This window comes from Onychostruthus taczanowskii, unplaced genomic scaffold (genome assembly GCF_017590055.1).
Source record: "Onychostruthus taczanowskii isolate IOZ18803 unplaced genomic scaffold, ASM1759005v1 scaffold5, whole genome shotgun sequence".
NCBI lineage: Eukaryota > Metazoa > Chordata > Aves > Passeriformes > Passeridae > Onychostruthus > Onychostruthus taczanowskii.
Genome location: NW_024502568.1, coordinates 7224050 through 7250087, shown reverse-complemented (window position 1 = coordinate 7250087; position 26038 = coordinate 7224050). Strand labels below are relative to the sequence as shown.

General features: G+C 46.1%; 1 protein-coding gene across 1 annotated transcript in view; it reads right to left on the bottom strand.

The window, feature by feature from the left end:
• Nucleotides 1-1366: 1366 nt before the first annotated feature.
• CNNM2 (cyclin and CBS domain divalent metal cation transport mediator 2) overlaps nucleotides 1367-26038 on the bottom strand; it is a 117600-nt gene continuing 92928 nt past the window's right edge. Inside the window, 6 exon segments of the mRNA XM_041415428.1 lie at nucleotides 1367-9348; nucleotides 11534-11718; nucleotides 15366-15431; nucleotides 17817-17910; nucleotides 20763-20932; nucleotides 23034-23171. Of these exon segments, the coding sequence (XP_041271362.1) occupies nucleotides 9139-9348; nucleotides 11534-11718; nucleotides 15366-15431; nucleotides 17817-17910; nucleotides 20763-20932; nucleotides 23034-23171 (863 nt within the window). The 3' untranslated portion in view covers nucleotides 1367-9138.

Here is a 26038-nt window from a genome sequence, read left to right as displayed (position 1 = left end):
CTCCCTGCCAGAGACAGGAACCCAAGGCTCACTGCGCTTCGCCACAGCCCTCAGACATCGTGTGTTGGGCACTGTCACTTCTGACCAGGTCCCAGTCATGAGCTGCTCCCAGCTCCTCCTCCTTTGTGCCACCTCCTCACTCAGCAGAGCAAGGCCCAGCTGCACTCTGTATCAGGATACGCCTGACCATGATGGAGGGTGCAGAGCCCTGTGCCAGTCCCTGAGCGGCAGCCATTCCAACCTCCGGCCTGAAGCTCCAGCATGACAAACATGGATAAAGAAATTCTGTAACCGCAGAGCCACTGGTCCACCCTGTCCCTGCACAAGGGTGCTTTTCCTCCAGATCAGCCCTGTGGGCCACTAGGCTGCAGAGCCTGGCCATGGCAGGAGGTACTTCTGGAGCCCTGAGGAGACAGAGCCCTGGGCACAGCTTTGTGCTGTTCCTGCCCTGCTGCCACAACGGCCTGGACCCAGCAGCCAAAGCCCATGCCACCTCCCTGAAGGGACCTGGCCTCTTACACCCTTCCCTTCCAGAAGTCCTGGGCTCTCTCTATCCTGCTCCTCCTTCCTGCTGCTCATTACCACCAGAGCCAGCCCTGAAGCCGGCCTCCACATTAATTCTGCTTCCATCGTGCTTGTAACACCCCACCTCCCTCCAGCAGCTGCCAGGCACAGGCACACACAGGGGAGCGGGAGTCCTCAAGGACCTGCCACTCTCTGTCCTGCCGATACATCATGGGGGAGCGAGGTCCAGAGGGATGGGGCCATCCTGCAGCACAGAAGCAGGGACAGAGGCTGCACTGGGTGCAGCAAAAATCCCCACAAGGTTTCAGCAGCTGCTGCCCATCTTGCTGACCCTGGGTCTGGCAGTTCGAGAGCTGAGCATGACAAAAGCTGGGGGGCAGGGAGAGCAGCTGGGTGGAACAGCTGTGAAGAGGAGAGGGGCCAGGATGGCAGAAGCACAATAAGGGCACATGGCAGGGCTCTATCTGACACACAGCATAGGGGCTGTTCCTCCACAGTGTGAGCTGGAAGTGAAGGTGGGCAAGGGACTAAGCACAGGCTCGCCCTCCTGCCCAGAAATGTCTCTGTTGCTGCAGGCCCCACACAGCTCCACTGCCAAAACCCCGGCGTGAGGGGAGAAGGCGGCAGCACCCAAGTGCAGGGGGATGGACCGACTCACTCCACCAAACTTCTCCTGTCCCACGGAGCCACCGTCATCCCCAGCCACATCCCTCAGTGGAGACCCCCGGGCACAGCCCGAGGGCAGGAACACGGTGCTGCAGGCAGACAGACAGACAGACAGACGGCATCTGCGCCCAGAGACAAACATGACCTACGGAGAGCTGGTTGTAAATAAGGGGTTTTTATTACTGAAAGAAAAAGACCCTCACCCTTGAGGGAACTTCAAAAAGTCAGCTGCTTGCCATTGCCACCAGCTTCCCAGCCAGCCCCTGATCAGCAGAGCCACCAGCACAGCCCTCCCCAGCTTGAGGACTTGCAGAGGTAAAGTCCTCTGGTCTTGAGGCCCAGACCCACCAAAGTGAAGAGCAACACCTGCCTCTAAAGGAACAAGATCCAACCTCTCTGCAGCTCTTGGCAGCTGAAGTGGAGATTAAAGACTGTTAAATGTGCCAGTAGGAGAGATCTGGGTACAGGATCACAGACATCAGCCCCGCCACCCACATGCCAAAATCTGTCCCTTGGAAATGAGGGGAGAACATAGAGGAGGGAAAAATGCATAAACTGGAATGTTCAACAGAAAAAAAAAAATCATCATTTATCTAAAAAGAATAGAAATAAACAAAATGCTTTAAAACAAAATCACAAAATATACAAATAAATCTGGTACAAAATAAATAGGAAAGATTGGAAATCTACAACAAAATTGGAATAATTATAAAATTAATTTGTATGACAATCAGTATATGAAACGTATACACTTCATTCAGGATTTCAGTTGTGCTTATTCAGGTTTATGTACACACACAGAAATACTGTAGTCAGAATACTACAACTCTGGAAACCCGAAGTCATGTACAATATGATACAATTTGCAAAGACCACATACGATGGCAAATAAGACACAGGGAAGAGCTGGCTGGAGTGGGATCAGACAGCCATGAAAATGCACTGCAAAGGGAGAGCCACCATGCTCAGGAATGGGGGGACCAAGGCCGAGCCAGCAGCAGGCAGGACAGGGCTCGGGCAGCCAGGGAGGAGAAAGGTTTGGTGTGAGACCTCTGGCTGCTGAGCACCAGCTGCTCATGGCTTCCAGGAACACGTCTCAAGTATTTGGGGTTTCAGACTCACTGTGTTTGGCATCCAGGCACCTGCTCAGTGATTCAGGTGTCATGGCTGGCTTTGCTGGAGAAAAAAAATGCCAAGAGCTCTGAGGTCCCTCAGCAGGGCCTGACTCTGAACTACTGCTAAGCCACCCTTGTGCTCAGGAGAACATGGATGAAATGGCACCACAGCACCGCTGCTGGGGTCCTGGTAGGAGTCAACTCTCCAAATTCCATGTGATTTCCGAGGAAGGCAGAGTCCCTTGAGCAGCATCTCCTACCCTCAGTTTGAGAAATGAAGACAGAATGGCTGCAGCATGGCCCATTCCTGACTGCTGCCCCTCCTTCTCACCTTCCTGAACACTCAGCTAAAGCCCAGTGAGTGAGGCAGAGGAGCAGCTGTGATGTGAACACAGCCGTCACAGGGGCCACACTGCTGAATCCAAGCCAGCACAATGCAGAAGGACAGAGCACACACCCTGTGTGAAAACCTGCCAGCCCACCCAGCCCAGCCCAACCCAGCCTGCTGGACCTGAGACTTTAAAGCAGGAATGACACTAGAGCTGATCTAGGCCCAGCCAGTCTGTGACTTCTGAGAAGAGGAGCTCATCAGGAACCCCTCACTCTCCCACAGTGATCTTTGGGACACACATTCCATATTGGCACTTCCAATTAAAGGCACCTGACACCAACTAGTTTTTCACTTGTATTTGGAAGCATTTGGTTCAACAGTGATGCCCAGAGGATAAAACACCACCTTCTGTTATAAAGCTCTGTGATCAGCAAACAGTTGAGAAGGGATCCTAGACTGCTGCACCAAGCACTGAATGCTGGGACAAGCCCCTCGTCCCCAACAAATCCTGCTGCCAACCAACTGCTATGCTGCTTTCTGGAGGAGAAGACAACAAAAAAATCAAATCCAACCCTGAAGCATTGGAGCCACCTGCAGCCTTTGCATGTTTCAGGCTCACAACAGCTGACAAACCTCTAGCCTGGTACTATGAGAGGCCACTTCTGAGTCCAGCCAGACCTCTGCTTCTGGGGGAGGATCAAACACCAAGCACTTCCTTGGCCAGAAATCTGCACTGAAATAGCAAGAGCAGCCAGGGCACCCTCCACTGCAGGATCCTAGTGATCAGCCCTGTTGAGAGGAAAACAGAGCCCAAAGGCAAAACCTGAGGGGAGAATGATGTTTTTCAGCTGGAGACAGAAGACCAGCAGCTTTGAGTACCGTATTTCCAACGTGAAGAACTGCTATAGAGTCTGACCTCAGGATAACAAGAAGAAAACATCACTTTTACTGAATTCAGTACTACCAACCTATGAAACAACTCCATCTGTCACCTGTACCGTGCCACTGACTGGAAACAGCCTTCCAGCAACGCTTTCCCATCCCTGAAGCTCAGGAAAATATGCACACACCAGATGGAAAAGCTCAACTGTACCGCCTTGGACCCACAGCAACAACATCTCCTCATCTGGATGCAGTCCTGAGTCTGGACCCAGAGGAACACAACCCAGCATGAAGCCAGGCTCCAGGGCAAGAGCAAGACACCAAGCAGGATCGTTGAGGGGGCTCTGCACAAAGCCATGGATGTCCAGGTCCCCTGTGCTGCTCACCTGTGGGAGCGAGGCCAGAATCACCATAGACATCACACCAACAAGAGACCTGCAGCTGACGGACCAAACGCAGGGATGAGGGTGGCTGCCCAGCCCAGCCTGTGGTGCAGAGCCTGTCCTCCCTGCTGCCTAAGCCAGATGAAGGCTGCTCTCCCATCCGTGCCATGGGAAGATGCCCAATTGTGTTGGTTAAGCTCATCATTTCACCGCTGGGCCAAACCAACCCTCAGTATCCAGGGAACAGGTACTTCTTTGGGTCTATGTAGAGCCCCAGTGTAGAGCCAGGTGGTGGGATGGGCAGCACATCTGGGGCTGTACCACACACAGCCAGGGCTCTTGCCTTGGGACAGGGCACAGTGTGGACACAGGGACCCCTCAATGCTGGGTGGGCACCTTTGGGATAAAGCCTCAAGTCAGCATCACAAGAGGTATTCTGCAACATCCTTCCCCACTCCCAGCCCCAGTTTTCTACTGGTAATCCAGACATAGGATAACTTGACAATTGGTACACAGATACTAGATTTAAAACCACAGATGTGTGTATTAGACATTCTATAAAATACGGTACATCTTTCATGTGGGAATGATTTCTATAGAGAACATAATTCTGCACAAGGAAGATGCATGTTCCAAGGGGTCCTGGAGAATGTGGCTGTGTTCTCCACCATGTAGGATACTTACACAGGATGCTCGTGAGGAGGAAAAGGCTGCTTTTTGCCATTGGCACCCCCACACCCCTTGGCTGAGCTCTGCAGAGATCACAGGAAGCACCACCGCTGCCCAAGCAGCCCCTCACACAAAGCTACCTCTTTGGTTTTCTTTGGGCTGATTTGAACCAGAGCCTGACACCACCAGTGCCAAATCTCATCCTCATCCAAGCTGGACCCTGAAGGCTGAGAAGCAGCAATGGGTGATGGGTGTGGGCCATCGGGGCAACTCACCCTGCTACCCCTGAGCTTTCTCCAGGTCTGAGAGCAAAGGGCCATATCCTGAGACTCCTACTCTTGCCAGCTCCCCCCACACAAAAAGGCACTTAACGAAAAGAAGAAAAACAAACAAAAAAGCCCCCAGTGGTGAGGAAAAAGGAAGTGAGTTCAGGAGAAGAGAGAAGGAACAGAAAAGCGGGTACAATGTGAGTGGCTAACCCTTCTTCCAACAGGCCCAAGAACTGCACACCTTCAGCAGCCAGCTCCAGCTGCCCCTGCATAGGTCTCAACCACCACCCCATTCCTGCCTAGTCTGGAGCAGGAGCTCACAGGGGCAAAAAGAACATGAGAGGGAACTATACATGACACAGGTTTGGAGCAGAAGTAGTGAGCAGAGGGATCTGCCCTGTGGAGTTTCCTCTCCTGGTGCATCTGGATGGGGGATGCACCTTTTCCTGCCACACCAGTCTGGGGGCCCCTGCCCACCTGCCAGCCCGGACACCCTGCCAGCATTCCTCATCCCACAGTGGGATAACCCATCCAGAGCTCCTCCAGGGCAGCAGTCTCCAGCTCCACTGGGATTTCAGGGAGTGGACAAGCTGGGAATAAAACAACAAGCACTTTGTAAACTCCAAAGGGTCTGAGCTTGTAGCACAGAGTGGCTGAGGCTGGTTTGCTAAGCCCCCCGCTGAGCCCCTCTTCTCTCAGAATTAATGTGCTTCATATGATCTCCACATCACCAGAGTCTCATTTGGAGAAAGATTCTCACTGGAAGGCAAGAACATTCCTTCACTCTTTACAAAGATTTGGCAATACACAGAATTTAAAAAAATAAATCATAGTTACAACAGATTCAGGTTCATTTCGTTTAAAGGAAATTCAACCAACAGGAGTGTAAAAGATATAATTCACAGTTGTGCATTTAAGATATTAGTGTTGAAAACCTCACTTCAAAGAACTCTTGTGCAAAATTGTATTGACAGTAGAAACCATGGCTAGATACCCTCCCAGCCTCCCCCAGCCAACAGGCCATCATCCACCCTGCTGCCTGCACCCAGAGGCAGACGGGCGAGGGGAACAAAGGCAGCAGCAGGAGCTGACATAGAAGATGCAGTATCCTTTCTACAAGTCAAAGCCTGGCCAAGGTCTGAGGTCAAGTCCAACGATTCCCAAAGCCACCAGCTGGTGCCCTGCTGCGTCCTCGTGGCACTGCAGCACGGCGCCCAAGTGCCCCACGAGGCAGAGGGGGCAGATCTGCTCGGGCAGGACACCCCTGAAGGGCACGGCTCGGATGCCGCGGCACCTCCTCTGCAGTCAGGAGAGCCAAGCCCCGGCATCGGCAAACCCAGCGCTCAGAGGGATCCCGAGCTGGGCACGGGGCTCCTCTGCTGTGCTGCTTCCCACCAGGAGGGCTGGGAACCTTCGCATGCATTAAACAGCAAAACTGTAAATACCCTGAGAACAGGGAGACGGATTTGTTTCCCCTCCAGGGAGAGGACCATGCTTTGTTCTTCAAGCTAATTAGTAGTAGCAGCTCCTAACCCCTCTGGGCCAGGTACGTATTTCCCATATGAAACGCATCTATAATCAACTATTTTTATGGAAATTAAGTTAAATTACTTCACTTTCCATTATTTGATCTATACAAATGATGAAAAACAGTCATGCAAAAAATTGCCTGCAAATTTTGGAACAGTGCAGCATGGGCAGAAGCAGGAGGTATTTGCTTTGGGATCACATGGCTTTGGTTGGAAAAATTTGCGCCTTTTTTTTGCCTTTTTCTTTTTTTTCAAAAGGGAAACAGACATTGGAACAAATCCTTAACCTGCCACAAGAAGCAGAAGTCAGATCCAGTGAGCAATCTCATCCTGGAGAGAGCTGCCTTGACTTGAGCCTTCCCTCCTTTGGCAGGTTTGACAAAACAGATACTGCATCTCAAGTTCACCACCATGTCAAACACTTCCAACACACTTTTACATTCAGCAACACTAGATAATAACTGGCGAGATGAGTCCCTCGCCAAGGACAAACGCTGTAACATCTGGACATTTTGCTCTGTGAGAAAGGTGCAATATTGGCAGCTCTCTGGGAAGGCACAAGGCTTAGGCCAGCCCATGCTGCTGTCAAGCTGTGTACCCTCAGCAGTGCTGGTGCACATAAGAGCAAGGGTGGGATGGAGGCTAAGGAAACACTTTTGGATGGGAAAAGTCAAAAAGCTACATGTGAGAGCAACGCTTTGGAGGGCCTGTTTCCTCCTCACTGGGTGCACAAGTTGGATACTGTGCAATTTCTATGCCCCTTGCAGGGACCTCATCCTCATGGGTGGCTCCCATCAGGGTGGACAGCAAAAATTAGGGCTGCTTTGTGAAGATGGAAAAGAGAGGAGGAGGAGGGAGACAGGCAAACCCAATTGGCTCTGACACCACACTCCAATTCCCACGGGGAGATCCTGCAATGGAATATTGCACCTTTCCAGCCACCAGTCACACAGACGGACCACGGGAACTTGCAGCGAGTGCCTTCCCCAGCCCGTGAGCAGGAGAGACTGGGCAGGCCTGCAGGCACAGAGAGCTCTGGCAGTTGCATTTGGGGCTGGGGGCTTCTTTGGATGTCCCCAAAGAAATTATCCACATGTAAAGAAAGGGAAATGCTACATAGCCAGGGGCCATAGCAGGGTCTTGAAGCAGAGAAACCACAAAGCCTGATTTATCAATCCAGATACTGATGTTCACATTTTGTTTGAGACAGCATTGGAAGGTTGGAAGGGGAGAGGACTGGGGGGTTGACTTTCTTTTTTTATTCATTTGAGGATTTAAGACTCCATCTGTGGAAATGGGTGATGCACAACTGCCATAGGGTGCCTCTTGCTGGCACCCAGTGAACATCCAGGTTTTTGGGGTGGTGGAATTGGTTTCTGCTGCCCAAGGCAGGTGTTGCCCTGCACTGGTGGCAGCTGGGTGGGAGGCTCTCTGCTCTGCTACCTTGGTAATCCCTACAATGGCTGTTAAAAGGGGCAAGAGAGAAGGAAATGCACTGAATTCACTCAAAGGAATGAATGTGGCTGGGAACAGCCTGGAAATGAACCTCTCTGAATCCCTGAAGTGCAATACACTCGCGTCTAGAAAGTTTTGTCAGCTCTTGGAGAGGAGAGGATGGTTCTGGCTCCTCAGCAGTGCCCATCCTTGCACTGGCAGAGGTTTACTGTCACCTGGAGCATGTACTTTGGCTGTAATTGTAGCAGCATCTTCTGTGTTAATATTAGAGATTACAGGGGGGACAGGGACTGATGTTCTGATACTCAGCAAAGGCTGCACCATCTGCTCTGGCCAAGGTAACTGTGCACAGACTGCTACAGCACGGGAGTGTTCAAACACTTGGCATCTCAGGGTGCACACGTGACTTCACCATGCAATTGTCAGGAACATCAATGAAAAATCACCCAGTTACTTCACTGTGGAATATCACACCCGGCTTTCATTTCACATGACTGCAGTTTTGCTAATTAATTCCTTCCCCCCAGTATCATCTTCAACATACACAAAGGTTTTGGAGGTTACAAAACTGTAAGTGTAACAATGCTTTTGCCTGTTTAACAAAGAAACCTTCTGAAATTTGAAACATTATTAAATACCAAAGTAACCACTCCTTCCCTGAAAATTAACTGCAAGAATGTAATAATCCTCATCTCTTGGTCCTCCAGGTGGCTGAAGCCAGAGGTTCCTTGAAGCTTGCTCCTTCTTAGGACACAAATAACATACAAGTACCAGTTACTAACTTTTTCAACAGGGTAACAAAAAGGACCACAGAGGGGTGAGAAGAGGTCTAAGGACATTGGAGCCAATTCACAAAACCATGACAGAGCCCATTTGAGGTTCATGAGGGACAGAAACAATTTAAAACTCTGCAAAATACTTCTTAAAAACATGATCTCTCTTGAAAAAATAATGGAGGAGCTTTTAAACTTCCCCATATGTGTTTGAAAAGGAAAAACCCAACAAAGATCAAAAGTACAGATAAAAAATAAACATAATTCTACTTTGCAAGAAGAATTCTCATCGTTCTCAAGGGTGGCTCACCATTCCCAAATTACGTTTGGGTCTTTAGTCTCTCTTGCTCTTTGCTCCTTTCTTCCTGTTTCTTCCTCTTCTGCTCCCAGAACGGACGCAAAAGTCTTTGGTCTCAGAACACTGGATGCAGCAGTGTTGCAAGCACACACTAACGGTGTTCACACTCGGGGAGGAGGCAGGAAGGAGCGAGGGCTGGTCCTGCTGAGGAGATGGGATGGGTGGGTTGTGGGGAGTCAGCTCCTAGATGGCTCCTTCACTGTGCATACTGTGGTTGGGCTTGTTGTGAGTCACACAGTTCTGTTCATTCAGCAGGTTTGCTGTCTCGTCTGGCAAACCATCGTGCAGCTCCGTAAGAGTCAGTTCGATTTTAGTGTTTTCACTGTCCGAGGACTGAGGTGTTTTGTCCATCCGGGATGCCATCAGGGCATTTTGGTACTGCTGTCTTGAGATCTGCTCCAAGAACAGGGAAGAAACAAAAGAAGTCAGTCACACTTCTATGCCTCCTGTGGAGCACACTGAGAAGATAAATTTCCTCCCTTTCCAGACCACCACACTTTACCCTCTTTACGTGTTTCCATAAAACATCCCTGTGCTTTGCAAGCCTAGAGCATCCCAGCTCAACACCCACAGCATGGTGACATTTCCAGGGAAGGTGGAAGTGCTGTGCAATCACCATGCTGTTCAAAGGCAGGGATTTATTCCTATGCAGAGATTTTTAAATCAGACCTCCATTTCCCTCCAACCATGCACACCTTTAGGACCAGAACCAGAGATCAGTGAAGTCTTTCTCCCAACTTCAGTGAGCTCCTGGTGAGGTTCTGAGTGTCCCTATAGAGCCAAGCCAGCTCTATAGTACAAGTATAGAGTACAAGCATTCCTGCTCTTGTCTAGGCCAGCAAACACAGCAGGAGCTACAGCCTTATACATAAGGACATTTGAGTCTAGGAAACACGGGTATGCCCATAGAGATGAATCCAAATTAGCAACCTATGAAGTTTTCCACTAGTCTGCACTCAGCAGAACAGTGATGACAAGAGCTGGCCTAGAGCACGGAGTGCCACTGCCCACGATGCCCCAGGGACAGGGAAGCCCATAGCCCCCGTGGCACATCTGCACATGGTGGTGGAGGGCAGAATTCCTCCTGGAGCCACAAGCAATCAGCCCTGTGAACTCCTCCACGCCAACCTTCTCAGCCAGGACAGGCAGCAGGATGCATGTGCACTGGCAGCCCCATGAGCCCACAGCAGTGGGTGATCTTGGCAGGCAGGAAGGTGGAAGAGATGAAATGACTTTTAGAAAACTGTAAATTTCAGTAGCAACACAAGAAAGGGACTGGAAACGGACAGAGTCAGATGGACCAGGTCACAACTCCAAAAGCAAAATTCAAACATGCATGAGCAGGTCACAATCCCGGTTTTACAAGGTAGTAATTGAATGAATGACCATGTGGCACAGTGAAAACGCTGACGTTGAGTACTCTGACCTATGTGTAAAGCAGAGTGATGCAAGAAGAGGTGTGCAAGTCTGTCTGCAGAGATACCAGGATAGTTTAACATTCATTAGCCTCAGTATGAACACAGTGAGATTCGGAAGGACTTCACATAAATCAGCATAGGGTGAGCAGCTGCTCTGTACAGCAGATCAGCCATTGAAATCTGTAGTGAGACTCAATTGCCCAGTGATAAACATCTACTGATGTAATCCTTGAAGGATTGAACTATTGACCAGTACGCTTGCATCTCAAAGTTTTGGCAGCAAGACTTTACTCTCCTTTTAAAATTTGGCTTCAGAATACTCAGCTTAGCATTCTAGTATGTCTACCCTATTCCACATTCTTAACATTGAATTAACTAACAGAAGTTAAGTTCACAAATCACTTGAGTTGCCTACAAACAAACTGTGAACATGCACTTAATTTAAGAAAAGCATCAATGTCAACTTCTGGCCATGGGACATCAGCTTCCCTGGACTCCCAGCTGGGCTGGAATTGCTGCCAGCATTAGCTGTTCCTCAGCTCAGCTAGATTTCCTCTTCCACAGGACTCGCACACATTTCAGCGTGGGATGCTCCATGCTGGGGGACAGAGCTGTATTTCATGCAGCAACTCACTGGTAGTATGAGACATGAGCCTAATACATGTGAAGTTAAGGTAAAAAGAAATGTCCAAGACTTCTCCAAGCAGAATAAGGATGGCAAGTCGGAAAGTAAGATCAAGAACCCCAAACTGAAACCAAAATCAGAAGTGAATAAAAACTGCAACCAACAGTAAATGTGTCATCCTTTAGAAAAGGACAGTCTGATAATGAAGGGTCTCCATTTCAGATGGGTCCAAAAGCTTCTCGAGGACAGGTTTGACTAAAAGCAGAGAGGTTATTTTTATAATATTTCATCAAAGGACCTGAAATCCAGAAAATTATGTGACCAGCCTACTTACAAGTCCAAATGAGAAGAACAGTGAAGACAAATCAGTGGACAGCAGACATTGGAAAAAAACTAGTTTAAAGTAACTTTAAACAGCTGCTTTCATAATGCTATTTACTCACAGAAGAATTTAGAGGGAATTCCCTTCCCCAGGCTCTCCATCCTACCAGCCAAGCCCAACTTTCCAGCGGGGTCTTTCTAGCTTTTTTCCTACCTTGACAAACTGAATGTCTGTGAGGGCTTTCACTGAGTAGTCTGGAACATACACCTGGAGGAAGGAGGCGTTCAGCTGGTTGTTGCTGCTCCCTAACGTCGGGGTCACGGCGTCGATGCGATCGCTCCGGTTTAAAGAGTCTGAGTGATTCAAGCCACAGGGCCGAGGTGGAGACTTGTTTTCAGCTAAGAAACAGGCAACAGCAAGAGATTTCTTAAATGAAGTAGAAAACTTTTAAAGTCACCAGTCTCAAAGGGACATAATAACTTGTGATGTAGCACAACTAAACTGGATTAAGCAAATGCTTAATCCATTCATAAGTAGATATGTGGCTAAATGGCCAAATTATCCTGAAAAATGGTACATTTTCAGTCCAGAGCTGGTAGCCAGCATCACTGAGTATGCCCTACACAAACCTGTACTTGTTTATGCTGCAACAGACATGCCCTGAGAACACAGTGCCTCAGCTGATGAGCAGAAACTATAACAGAAAGATAACCTCCCAAAGCTCCCTTACAGGAGCTCTCGCTAGTCAGACCATGCTTAATATATTTTTTTTCTTAATCATTGTTACTTTCATCCGCAGTCAGTCCTGTCTGAACCTTATCTCCTTTTATTTCATCTGATACCTACATATGCCTTGTTCCCTCAGCTAGAGCAGACACTTTCAGTAGGAGTAACAGAGTCCTCAGTGGACCAGAGTGCAGTGCACATGACAATTACTTCAACATTTCCTCCCAGTGCTTGAAGAGGCAAAACCTCAATGAAGGAAAGCAAACTCCATGCCAGCCAGTGACACAGACAGAACAGTCCACACTACAGAGAAAAATCTGCGTCCAGGAAAGGAGAACACTACAGATATAATTTTCCACCACTGGCCTTTAAGACCCTCAGGGTTTCACTTGAAGACCTCACAGCTGTCCCCTGTGAGTGTGACTGGACAGTGTATCCAAAGCAAACGTGCTTCTGGGACACCACAGACATTCTGCATCCGTGGCTTCCACCCACACAGTGACCCAAAAGACAGGAGGGCAGAAATACATCCTAATACAGACTCCCTCCTGCAAAAGGGCTGCTCCCTGGGCACACACACAGTAGACACTGATCAAAGAACTATCTTTGGGACCAGAGAATTTTTGAATCTTAATGCACTCAAAACTCATTCAGCCAGTCCAAACTCAAACTTGATGTAAACCATGCTACTCACCACATGATCCCCATTCTCAAGCTGAAAGATCATTTTTGTATAATCTTAAGATACAAAGTCTCTTTGAGCAAATCAACAAAAATTCCCTTAACAAGCTTTTCAAATTACTTTTTGAAAAGTTTTCTACATATAATTTTATTTCTCAAAAAAAGCTAAAAACCTCCCTTAAATTTAACCCTATCTCTGCCACTAGAAATATAGTATCTCCTTGTCCAAATGAAAGCCTGTTCCACATCTCTGAATCCAGCCTTTCCTATACCTTACACTTTAGAATGCAGAATTGTCCTGATTCTTATTCCCAACTCAAAATCCTTCTTATGTTGTCTTTCTTGCAATTTTAAAAAGAGGAACAAAAAAAAATACAGGTTCTGACAACTTGATAACTTCCTGGCCATTTGTGCACCGTGGAATTAGTGCAGGTCCCTATGGCAACACCAAGTGCAGGCTTAGGGGGAAGCACTCAGAGCCTTGCAAGGTTTTCCTTTGAACCAGCTTGCCAACTTGAAAGCCACAGCAGGCTGCAATAACTGCTGCCAGGAGCCAAAACTCCACCTGCACACAGGACTTGATGCTGAAATTCCCACTGCAGAACAAGGAACAGAGAAGGTTGGATGAATTTGTCCTCCTTCCCACCTGTACACACAAAATATGGCTGTGTGTGACAAGAACAGCATCGCTGCTGCTTGGATAAAGGCTTCCACCTGGAACAACTTTACACTAGTGTGACTTGCATCTGCCTTTTCTTTCCACCAGGGATCTTCTAGTACATTACTAATAAAAACCAAAGGATATAGAGCAACATGGCAAAGCATTGTAAGAAAAAAAAAAAGAAAAGAAAAAGGGAGAGGTGAGACAAAAGGACAGAAGAAAAAGATATGATTTCTGAAAATGTGAGGGAAACAACACAATTTCTGGATTGCATTCAGTTCAGGGAGAGAGAAGAGAAGATAATGAAGAGGAAAGGGTACAGAAAGAACAGATGACAAACACCAGGCAGATCCATGTTAGAATTTCTCTACCCAGGCTTTCCCACATTCCTCACCTTTCTATAGAGGGGATAAAGAACACAAGCCACAGGATGGACATCAGTACAAGTGTATTATGAATTTGTGTTTAAACAACAGGATTATTTTCATAAGCACCCCACAAAAGGTCTGAGTTTCATCAAAACTGGTACCACATTGCCATAGTGACCAGGCTTACACTACCAGTTCCTTACAAAGGAGATTCTTCCCACTATTATTTTGCCTTGTTAATTTTTTGCAAATTTTTTTTTTTATTTAACTGAGGGGAAAAACTATGAAAGTATTCTTGGCATTTATACTGGAAAAAACCTGTGCAAAGTGTGTATTTATTTGTAGAATGGAAAAGGAAAAATAAAAGTAAAAAAAGAAGACCTGGCAAAACAAAAGAACCAAGCAAAGAAAGATAATCAAAGTTGCCAAGCTTAAAGGAGAGCCATCAGGTACTTCCACCAAAGAAAGATGAAATTTCTCCCCCTTCTTTGGTGTTTTGCAGCAGGAAAGTAACAGGGCAGGAAAAAAATCCCCTGCAAGGCAACAACCTGTAGTTTGCTCAGGATGTGCATGAAGATAATTTAAGGACCAACGATGAAATACATTTTCTAAAGTTAAATAAAGATGGTGAAATGCAGGAAGCAGATGGTGAAAGTGTATAAAATGCATGATATGTATTGATGTTTAAGAGATGTTTCACTCAAATATGCATATCATTATCTTGTTTGCTTTTAGTCCTGGGGAAAGATTGAAAAAAAAATGGAAAAAACTTCAAAAGGAAGACATATGCTCACTGTGGCCCAAACTATTTTAGGGTTCTGCTTTCCTACAGAGTTTCTTAATAGGTTTCCATTTTTCCCAACCATTCCATGCAAGCAGTGTCTGCTAAGCTCAGTTCTTGGTGCTTCCCCGTTTAGTCTCTCAACCACATCTCAGAGCTCTTTTTGGCCCAGTTGGTTCCCTTGCTGGTCTCTGTTCTCCAAAGGAATTTCTGTGCCAGGCAGCTTGGTGATACAGCAAGGAAAGCACAGCAGGAAACAGAAAGTCCTCCCACAACCTTCTTGTGCATTCCATTGCAAATCCATCCACTCAGCAGACCCCTGTGCTGGTCCCTGGCATTAACCTCCCTGAGAGAAAACTCAAAGCTTTCCAGGAATTGAAATGGCCAGACTGTATACAAACCATAGAATTTACCCATATGAGAATATAAAATACTTTCATTAAATAAGTTTTCCTTTTATGGCAGTTTAGCAGCATACATTCTTCTCTGTCAAATGCATTTTCTTCAGAATTTTTATGCCCCAGTTTGGGGAAGAATACATTCCTCTAAAAAATCTCCCCTCCTCACTTTCCACCAGCATCCATATGAGAAAAAAGAACAAGCACTCATTACCAAGAACATTTTCTAACACCAGTTTTTAGTTCTTCCCATTTTGATGCCTGACCAGTTCCCATAAACAAAAGTGCAGGATACCTACCTGTGAGGCACAACTCTGTGCTGGACTTCTCCCTAATGAGCAAAGGGGTCAGACAAATACAGACTGCAGCTGACTTTTTATGGCATCAGGGCAGTCACAAGAATGGTGAAAATAGAAGCATGCAGATTTACCTGGAGAACCTGCTGCTAACAACTCTGTTCTGCTGACAACAAAGGTACGAGACAGGGACAAGGGAACTAGAAGAGGGAGAGAAAAAGGATGAGATCACGACCAGAAAGGCAGCAGCTATCCACACTCGACAGGGGAGGGAGCCAGCTGACAAACTGACGAACTAAAACCAGAAGTGCAAATCAACTGTGAAAAAGCAAAGGGTTAAAACAAAAGCAAAACCAAAAAACGCAATCAAATTTAGAAATAAACCAAAAAACAAGACCAAGGAATTGGAATGAAGTGAATAATGTTCACTTGCTATTTTAAATGACTATCCAGCACCAAATAGTCCATCAAGGTATGCTCATGTTTTGAAACAGTTCAAAAGGAGAAGTGGTGCCCACTCTAGCCTGGAAGGCAAGAATTAAAACAAGCCAGAAAACATTCAAGAGTGCTCTTCCTTATGGGAGTCTAATAACAAAAATAAAATCAAAAGATACTTCATAGTTCTTCAAGTTTCCAGTAAAATATAATGTAAGGCTGTGATTCTCCAAGTTCATTCCTGTTGGGATGGGTATTGTACTGCTCACCATTACTGCAAATCCCTCCCCAGCTGTAGTTAAAGAAAAAAAGCTTCATTCTTTTCTTAGTTTTTTGGTTTATTTTCTGTGTTTTTGTTTGTGGGGTTACTTTGGATTTTTGTTGTTTGGTTTTAGTCCACTGTTAGTGGCTTCATCTTCCAGGTGAGGAGAGCAAGCATGTGTCACTTATTTAGGACCTACAGAAGAGAAGGAGTTTTCTTTGATTCCACAGTAACTTATACTTTCCCTGAGCTTTCCTGTCTACACAGAGCAACAGGAACTTATTTTTATGAGCTGATCTCAACAGAAATCTCAGGATGCCAGAAGACATCATATAACAAATTCCCTGAACCTAGAGGCAAAGCCAACAAAATGAGGGATTTGCTACATGTTAAAAAAAAAAAAAAAAAAAAAAAAGAAAAAGCAAAAAGCCAACCAGTTGAAGGTAATTTCAAGACTGGCCAAGATTACTTTACAATAGTGCATATTCCTAAGTGCCACATGGTGAAATTAAAGATGGATTTCAGGGCATATAAAGAGGAGACCATTTGACCTGACAGGACTTGGGGCAACTGGAATGGTTGTGGGAAGGGTTAGGAACGTAACAAAAAACAACCCAAAACCCAACAACACAGGAAAACATTCAAACTGAACAACACTGGCAAAACAGAGATGCCACAGGTGATTTCCAAGTGTAAGCCTGGTAGAAATGACCATGCCTGGCCCATATTGCAAAAGCTGAGGGAATGATGCAGTTGCATGTCTCACAATTCCTCATGAACATGGCTGCTATCACTGAGACAAAATCCAACCAGTGTTCTGCATGCTTTAAAATCTCTTAAATCTCAAAACGTATAAGCTACCAACTAAATTAAAGTGCACGTAATTAAGGAATTAGTCTTGTCTGTAAAAGTGAGCTCACAGAGGTCCAGGGAACTGCTGCTGGTTGTAGAGTCTAACAAGGTTACACTCATAACTCACAAAACCATTTCCATTCCAGCACAATTTGATAGTGTACATACACACAGGTACACACATGTAAAGGAGCACTCCTGAGTGTACAATTAAAACAAGCTGCCTCTCAAGTGGGATGTAAACCCTGCTGTGACAGGACACAATTTCAGCATAAGAAACATCTCTCCCTGGAGCTGAACAAGTGTCAGCAGAAGACCAACACCAGCTCCAGTGCCCCAGCTCACCCAGCAGGGCTGCACATTTCCAGCTGAGGTCAAAACCTACGTGGTGACACTGCTGGCAATAAAATACATCACCAAATGCTGAAATGTGGCTGAAATAATTGGTGGATTATATGCAAATTCCCTGACCTGTGCCAGTGAGGTGGTGGCTCGTGTGGCTATCACTTGTGTGCTGGTAGGTGGCTCACACTCACCCTCAGACACCACCTCTTCCCCCTCGCTGATTTCTCAGGTACATTTCCACACAAGCCGACAGGAGCAATTGCTTTTCTGGCACTGCTCCATCCCTTCTCTCCAGACAGCTTTTGGCACAAGACTGGCAAACAGAACCATCCCCAAACTAACTGGGTGGTTGCTCCTCACGCCACTAGATGTCCCTCTGTCACCAATTATTTATTCCCGTTAATTCACTCCCTGTTAACCTGCCATGAGCAAAACCACAAAGCTTTCCACCAGTACCAGCACATCCCTTGCTAAATTCAACACTCACATCCTCAGGAGCTGGCAAACCACTGCCAGCTGCCGGGTCCTGGAGCCAGTGCCAGCGTGGCCCCCGGCCAGTCCCCCCAGGGACACTGAGGGGGGACACTTGTGCTGGCAAAGAGGTGCCAATCCCATCACCCCCACAGACACAGCAGGGCAGGACTGTGCAGGAGCTCAGACTGTTCCAGAAGCAAAAGGTAAGAGGACATACCTGGTGATGCTGTGAGGGCCATCACCCCATAGTAGGAAAAAGCACCAGCTTCAAACTTCATCCCCTCTTTCCCAGCCTCCACTTCCACTTTCCCCTGTTAAGGAAAAGGAGAGAGAGCTGCAATTAAAAGGGACCATGGGTGTCAAGGCACAAGATCAGATCTGAGCCCTGAAAGATAGTTTTGCCTGATATCCCTAAGCAGTGTCATGGTCCCTGCAGTTTGTAACAGTGGACAGACCCTGAAGGGCAACAGGCATTTGTGCCCTGAGCTATCCTGCTCTTGATGCCTTGTGGCCAGCAGAAGTCTCTGCAGAGGAGCAGGATCAGGATCACCACACAGCTTTGGTTGGTACTAGTGCCCTGCTGCAACTTGCCAGGCTGTTTTCCTTTACTGCAAAGTGAAAAAATACTCCCCCAGTAGCACAATAAGCTTAAATGTAGCACATCATCTGGGATCTTGAAGCATTTAGACATTTTGGGGAACAGCTCACATCCATATAGAATTCCCTCTAAGACAAACACAGGAAGGGAGAAGGGAGACAATATGTAAGGAGGCTGGCTGCCTACACTGATGAGAGTCCCACAGAAATAAAGCCCTTATTGCTGAAGGAACAGCCTTGGGGCTGCTTTGGTCTTCTCAATTTCTAGCAGTATTAGAGATTCCAGCAGCCTTAAGATCCTGCTCTTTTGCAGACTCTTGCCTACAAAAGACCCTCAGTGCTTCCCAAGTTGTATAAAACTACACTACCATGCAAGTACACCTGTTTCTGATGTGGGCTCACCCAAATGTAGAACATTATGTCCCACACAGGACCCCAGAACAGAACCCACCACATCAAACACAGCTGTAAAACATCCCAGTCACTCTGGTATACAAGTAGCCAAAAATAATTGTCTTTTCAGTGGGGCTTGTTTTTCATGTTCACCCATCCTTACTGCACTGAGACTCACAGCACACCACTGCAGACAGAAGAGATCTCATCCAGGTTTCAGGCTGAACTACACAAAATTTGGAATTTCAGGCAAACGACAATTACCTGCAATGCTTTTCTCTGGCTAAGTTGGGCAGGGGAGACAGACTGTGCATCCCAGGTGTACTAAGACTGAACATCATCTGAATACAATTGGGTGAAAATGAGGGCAAAAAGTATAATTTATTTCTAAGTGTTTATTTCATTAAGCCCCACTTAAAATAAATAATCATGCCTTTAAATTTACAGTGCTAGACAAGGGCAGAGAAAGGTGATAATGAACTCAACCTGCATGAGCCTCAACACCAAGTCAATTTATCTAACTGTCCCAGATGAGAAAAAGCACAAAATCTGCCTAGCAGGAAAAGAGTGCCTTCATAAATCCACTTTCCTGCTATCACAAGCAACAGCTTCATATAAATCCCTTTTAAAACCAATTGCACTCTATGAAACAAAAGTAGCTTATTTCTTTATTATAAGCTTTCCAAAAGGTTCAGTTTTGTCACCCAGGCAAAGACTGGGTACATGTAAGAAGAATATACATTTACTTGTTTACTGGCATGCATTTACTGTGAAGGCATTCTTGGTCCCTCAGTGTGAGAGAATAAGTCCAAGTCCATTTAAATAACAAAACCAGAGTATTTATCCCCTCTTAATCCTGGCAGAACCGATCTTGTTGCCATTTTTGTAGTATGTATTCACTGCAACACTCACTTTTCCAAATGCATTATAGACCTGGCATGTTGTGTTTCCTAAATATTTATTGATTGCAAAATAGCACAGGAAGAACTGATTGTTCTTTTGTATTCCCATGTCCTCCATTTACATCTTTGCAGCATTACATCAGGAGGATCATCTTGCCTTTGGAATATTTCAGATTGTAACAATTTAGCATGTAAGAAAGAGCAGTTAAAGAGCTACCAGTGGCTCCTCAAACTCTTGAAAAATAATTTTTTAATATCAGAATTATGTTGAATCGACAATTCCACAATATAATATCCCAGTGCTCTCATAGCTGTTTATCACAGAGTGTTTAAACTTGTGTCCTCCCCTTTTCTATTTTAAAGGCCATGTTAGGATTTCAAGCCCTGTGTTAAAATTTCAGCTACAATGCTTGTGGCTTTTACAACCAAAACTGATTTTCAGTTGTGCAGGACTGAGAAGAACCTTTCCAGCAAAATCTCTCTGAAAGGTCTATTCCTGTTTAAATGGTGCTAGATAGAAACTAAATTTCTGTGTAAAGCTTTACCTAAACCGTTCAACCATTCCTGACTAGTAACAAAACCTGGGAGATGCCAACACTGGAAGCAATCCTGAACAGAACACAGAGAAAACAGTCCTCCCACACCAGCCAGGGCTCCAATCTAAAAGCCACGAAAGTGCAGGGATCTCAGGGCAGGATAAAGGCTTGGATGGCAGGGTTCCCAGGGTCTGCATTCTGCTGGGCTGTAGCAGGAGGTGACATCAGTTCAGTAGATGGCACAAGGGCCCCACTGAAACTTGTGCTTCTCACTATACCTCAGGTACAGACTTCAAAACTGCACAGAAAAATGTCATTTCTCTAAACCATCAAATGCCCCCACGCCTCCTTTTGCAAAAGGAAAAGGCACAGCAGATAAAGTATGCTGGCAAAATTCCTATGATGTGGCATTTTCTGCACCCCTATTTTCCAAGCAATGCCAACAGGGATCCTTTTGCACTGTCTATCCTTGGGATAGTGAAAGCTTAAGTAACTTTCGGCAGAACGTAGGAAGTGCTTTCTATCCTTCACAACTGGTTTAAGTGAGGGTGAAAGCAGCTGAGTGAGCTCCTCAAGGCTGGCAAGGCCATAAAGGAGGCAGCAGCAGTTCCCAGGAGCCATAGTTCCCCTCCCATGTTTGAAAGAAGACAAACTTCAGCACCTGAAAGAGGTATAGAGGAGGATATATCAGGAGATAAAAGGTTTTGCACATATCTATACAACCACATGTCTGACCTGTAAAATGAGAACAAAGTAGTCGACGGGCTTGTTTCGCTGGTAGAGGTAGTGTTCTGGGGCTTTCTTGTTCTTCTCGTCGTATTTCAGCTCCTGGATGACGTTGGGGTGTTTTAGCAGCCTGAGAAGGATCTTCTCTGACATCTGGGATGGACCAAATGCTTCTACTTCTATAACACAAGATACAACTTGGCATTACACCTCATATGCCTGGCAAGAAGTTAGCAATACTCGTTAATAAGCATTTGCCTATAAAAGACACACAGATGCAGAGAGGTCCATTATGGAACGGCAGGCTTCCTGTCTTTTGAGACTGTTAGATTTGTAAAGGGGGGGGGGACACAGTAACACCCCAACTTTCATTACTGAAGCATTTTTCAAAACAACCAAAATCATGTCTTCATCTGAAAGGGAAAAGAAAAAGATGGTCTTCCCCTCTTGAGACTTCTGAGTCACGAAGTTGTATAAATGGAAGAGCTTTACAGTTGGGGCACAGAGAACCTCTGAATTTGTTTTTTCCTTCCCTAAAAGCTATTGAAGTCACTGCATTTATTGCACTTTATTAAAATAAAATTAATTTTTAATTTAATTAATTAATTAATTAATTACTGCTTGGAGCCTATAAAGTTGCTCTAGAGAGATGTTCTACACAAATAAGACACAACTGGGGCTGCCATGGTTCATTTGGGAAGAGTTACTCAAGGTGAGTGAAAGTACAGGTCAGTTCAAGCCATGTGGGATTAATGCCTGACACATAGAACACAACCCCTATCCACTTGATCTTCAGTGTTTCCAACAGGAGCTGTTTGAAGCAGAAAAGCCCATCCTTGTGTGGGAGAGGTAAGCCATGGACGACGAGAATTACACATGCAAATTGATAAGCTTTCCCAACACCTCATTCCAGAACAGGACCATTAACAACAATCTGCTAAAGATGCTATTCTCAATTTAGAACAGAGAAACCAGAACTGTAGCTTTCATCTTTTTTAGCAGTGGCTTCACCGACAGACCTGTATTTAAGCTACACAATCCTTTCATCCACAAAACAAGTAGAGAAGCAGCACTGTAAGACTATGCCTGTTGAGCAGGTGCTTATGGAACTTCACCAAGTCTTGTACACTACATGAACAACGCCTTGCTTGCTGTTAAATCCACATCTTCCTGTTGAACTGCTTCCTTTCACCAAGGACACGCTCATGTGCACATGAGCCGTAGGGAGTCCGAGCCTTCTAAGGAATTACTGCCCCTCAGCTGAGATGTGATAACTGATCATGTACATATTTCTTTCAAGTCACAGAGGCAAAATAAAGTGTGAAGACAGACTAGGAGCATCTAGGCAGGTAGTTACTGCATCTTAGAAGAGGGGAAGTACTAACTTCCAAGTGGAGCTGGCAAACTTCAGACAAAGCAACTTTATAATTTTCCACCCATGAATGTATGTTGAACATGGCAGCAAAAGATGACCATCTGAAAGGCCTGCATGTGGCACATCTTTATATGTCAAAGAGAGACAGCACAAGCAATAAGAAGGCATTTTTCCACAAGCTCTCCTGTTTAAAGGCCTCATCTCTGAGGTGAAAGGACCAAGTTTACGACGAAAGGCAACACCAGCCGCAAGAAACCATTCAAGGCCCTGGTCCCTCTGCCAGACTGCCCACCCAAGGGCTAAAACATCAAGGTGTTCTGGGATGGAGACAACTGTCCTCTGAAACCTCTGAAGTCATCAACGAAGGTCACACATGCCAGACAGAAATCCATTTTAAAGAGTACAGTTCAACCACCTGCGCAGTCTGCATTTTAAATGTGTCAGGAGAGTTTTTCACTTGGAGTCTTAAAGTCTCACGGAACAGGTTTAGACCTTCCTGCAAAAAGTCCAGCATCTCTTTCTGGAGAAGGCACCAGAGTGCAATTACAGCCAGCTGGCCAGTGGTATCGAGTCCTCTTTGCTTTGTTCCCTGAGCTCTTCCTAATGGGGTGTCGTTAATCTGACGGACTCTAGACATGCAGTGCGGCACTTGGCATTCATCCTTACCTTTCAGACCAATTTAAAGTTACTGGTCCACCCCTGGTATATGTCTCAGAGGGTTCATGCCGACACTGAACACAGGAGAGGAGAGAATTTAAAAAGAAAAACACAACAGTGGCATTATTTGTCACCCCACAATCCAGCCTCCCTTCCCGCCTGCACTGTCCCACCCACCTCACCGGCCTTTGCTGACAAACTGCCTCGAGGCTCTGGCACGATCGCAGAAGGAGATAACCCGCACTTGCCTGTTGCCAGGAACCGGTGCATTGCCAGGAGGAGCTGCGGTGATATTTTAACCTTCATCTCGCTGTCTGTCTGCTTGAAGGCAGAGAAGTCCTGCTTCCTGTCCCGATGAGCTACTTTCTTTTTCGTCTTGTTATCAGCTGGGGAAGGGAGGGTGGGAGAAGAAAGGAAGGAAGCGATTTCTGTTAGAACGGGGTCCAACATGAACCGCGCTGCCTGGAGTCAGCCAGGGTGGCCACGCGGAGCACGAGGTGCAGGCAGAGCCCTCTGCAAGGCCCAGCTCACCATCACACAGCCCAAAGCACAGACAATCGGGAGCTGTGTGGCCATGGGACCCTATCCTGCACAGCCAGGCACCCAGCCTTTGTCACACTTCTGTCACCCTGGTCAGGGGAAAGTCTCTGCTTGCGAACACCTGACTGCAGAGCAGCTCTGCATGTTACACTTCTGGTGGGGAGAAGTCCTGCTCAGTACTAGTGAACATCAAAAGGTGGTGTTTTACAAGCATAGCTGGGATAGCTGGTTTTTACATATACATTCCTTAGAAAATTCTCAGCACATACACAGAGGAAATAGACAACAACTTATTTCTTTTGCTGTACCATTGCCTTCAGTGACTCTGCACAGCTGTGGCAAATTCTGCATGCCTTTGGCTGAAGTATTCCCAGTGTCTGGTATATGCAGTTTCTTTCGTCCTGTCCAAACTTCAGCAAAAGCTGGCAAGGCCCAGCCTGGAGGTGGGAATCTCTGGCCACTTTACAGGCACTGAAGTCAGAATAGAAGACAGAATGACTTCAGAAATTCAGATATGGGTTTTTGCCTGCTAATGATCCTGGATTCCTGGACTCCTGTGTCTTAAAACAGGCTCTGTGGTGAGGAATCTCCATTTGTGACAGACAACACAAAGAGACACAAACAACCCAGGAATTACCATCCACCCCCTGAGCTGATATCCCAAAATGTTTAGGAAACCAGGCAAGTGGACAGCTTTGGATATGCTGGGGTATGGTATACATGAGTTCCACGGAGAAGAGGTCTCCGCTCAGATGGCAGGGTGCTGCTCTTCTCTGGTGACACCACCTGTAGGGTGGCAGTGGCTATAAGCAGCAGAATGCTGTCAGACAGCTCTGAGCTCCACAGAGTGCAGGAAACCCAAGTGTTGAGGCAATTCCTGTGAGCCTCTCAGAGACGAGACACAGCTCTGGTTCTAGGGCCTTTGAGGGGGAAGATCCTAAGAATACTGCAGCTCCTTGTCTATCAGCCCCTCAGTCAATTGGTGTAAAATGACTGGGCTTCTGAGGGACTGCAGGCAGCTCTGGCACATTGATTCCTGGCACAGGATTGGGCAGGCACACAAAGAGCTGTAGGTGAAGCTGACACTGTGAAATTGTACTTACTCCCAGGTGCTTGCTCAGATTTTGAGTTGTACATGCAAAGATGATTAAAGTGATGCACTGGAAGCCACTGAGATCTGGAGCCTTTTACAAGTCCAAATAAATGCTACAGACTACATAAGGCTCAGAGTGGCTGAGTTTGAGGCTTGGAAATGCACAATACTGGTAACTTACAGGCTTCTAGATTTTCCCAAGTCGCCCAGTCTTTTAGACATGAGTACATCTAGATCCTCAGCTTCCCAGGAAGCTCCAGAACTCCACTCCACTACAGGACTATCACAGACTCAAAAGCAATGCTGTGCTGACAGAAATTTACCTGCTTGAGATATCTCAAGTGTATTCTGTGAGCAGTGCAAATCAGAAAGTTTGAGATACTTGTTCCCAGGCACATGGAGAACAATGACGACCCATGTCCTTTTTCTTCTTTGAAAGCAGAAGCCTCTTACCCTAGTAGTGCTTTACACAAGACTTGGACTACATCAGGGACTGCAGTTTCTCTTCCAAAAGCAGGAATAGAAACTACTGAAGGGAGTGGCTACAGACTAAAAACAATCCCTGCCTTAGGAATATAGCTTGAGACAGACCTTATCTGTACTTGCAGTTAAAGGAAAGATGCATACCAAAGCAATGGAAAATTAATAGCGAAAAAAGTTGCCTAAAAGCTCTCACTAGGTCCTACCTCTTGTAAGAGATAAGAAGAATAGAAACTGCTTTTTTCTGAAAAGCTCAGAGAATGTTATTTTTAAAGCACTGTATCTGAGGTGTTTTCTCACAAGGAACTCCATCATTGCTCTCTTTAGAGAGGCAAAAATCACAAATACAAGTGTTTGCCCTGGGACAGGGAAACATCTCTGTGCTTTTCCTTTGAAAGAGCTGTAACACTGCAGGCTTCACACTGCACTACTGGTACCTGAAAACAAGACCAGCATCACACAATGGGAGGATGCCTTAAATCTTTCTGTCCATAACAGTCATCAAGGCAAAAGACCCAGGCTCTAACTCAAATGATGGACAATTTCAACTCCTCCTATTCTTTTTCCTTGGCAGCTTATTCAAAAATCTTCCCTCAAGAAAAATGTTACATGGTTATAGCAGAGCCACATGGCTTAAGCATTATTGGCACTAGCATTATCTCGGCTTATTTTTGCAAGGGATGATCTCAAATTGTTCTTTGCTATCCAAACAACTTTTGAGCTTCTTTTAAGACACAAGAACCAAGGACTGGATTGTGACCAATGTAATTGAATCTGAACCAGGTATTTCCTGTCTATCCTTTCTCCGGTGAGATGGAGATGCGGGCACTGAAGTTATCTTGGCATGCTGAAGTGATCTCTGCTTACAGAGAGCTGAGATGCTGTTTGCTTCTGCAACATGAACAATGAGATGCATAAGGGATACTCTCACTACAGCTTCTGCTGAGAAATTAACAAATATTGCAAATGTCTTCAGTAGGTTCTGGGAATATTTAGACTTCTCCTTCAAATCATAGGCAACAAGCCTGACCGTGAACTCTGGGCTGAGGTAGAGAACTCCAGAGGGTGAGTGGTCAAAACGAGATATAGGTTGTGATATCTCTTGTAATAATCCTAAACTTTGATGCCTGATGCATAACA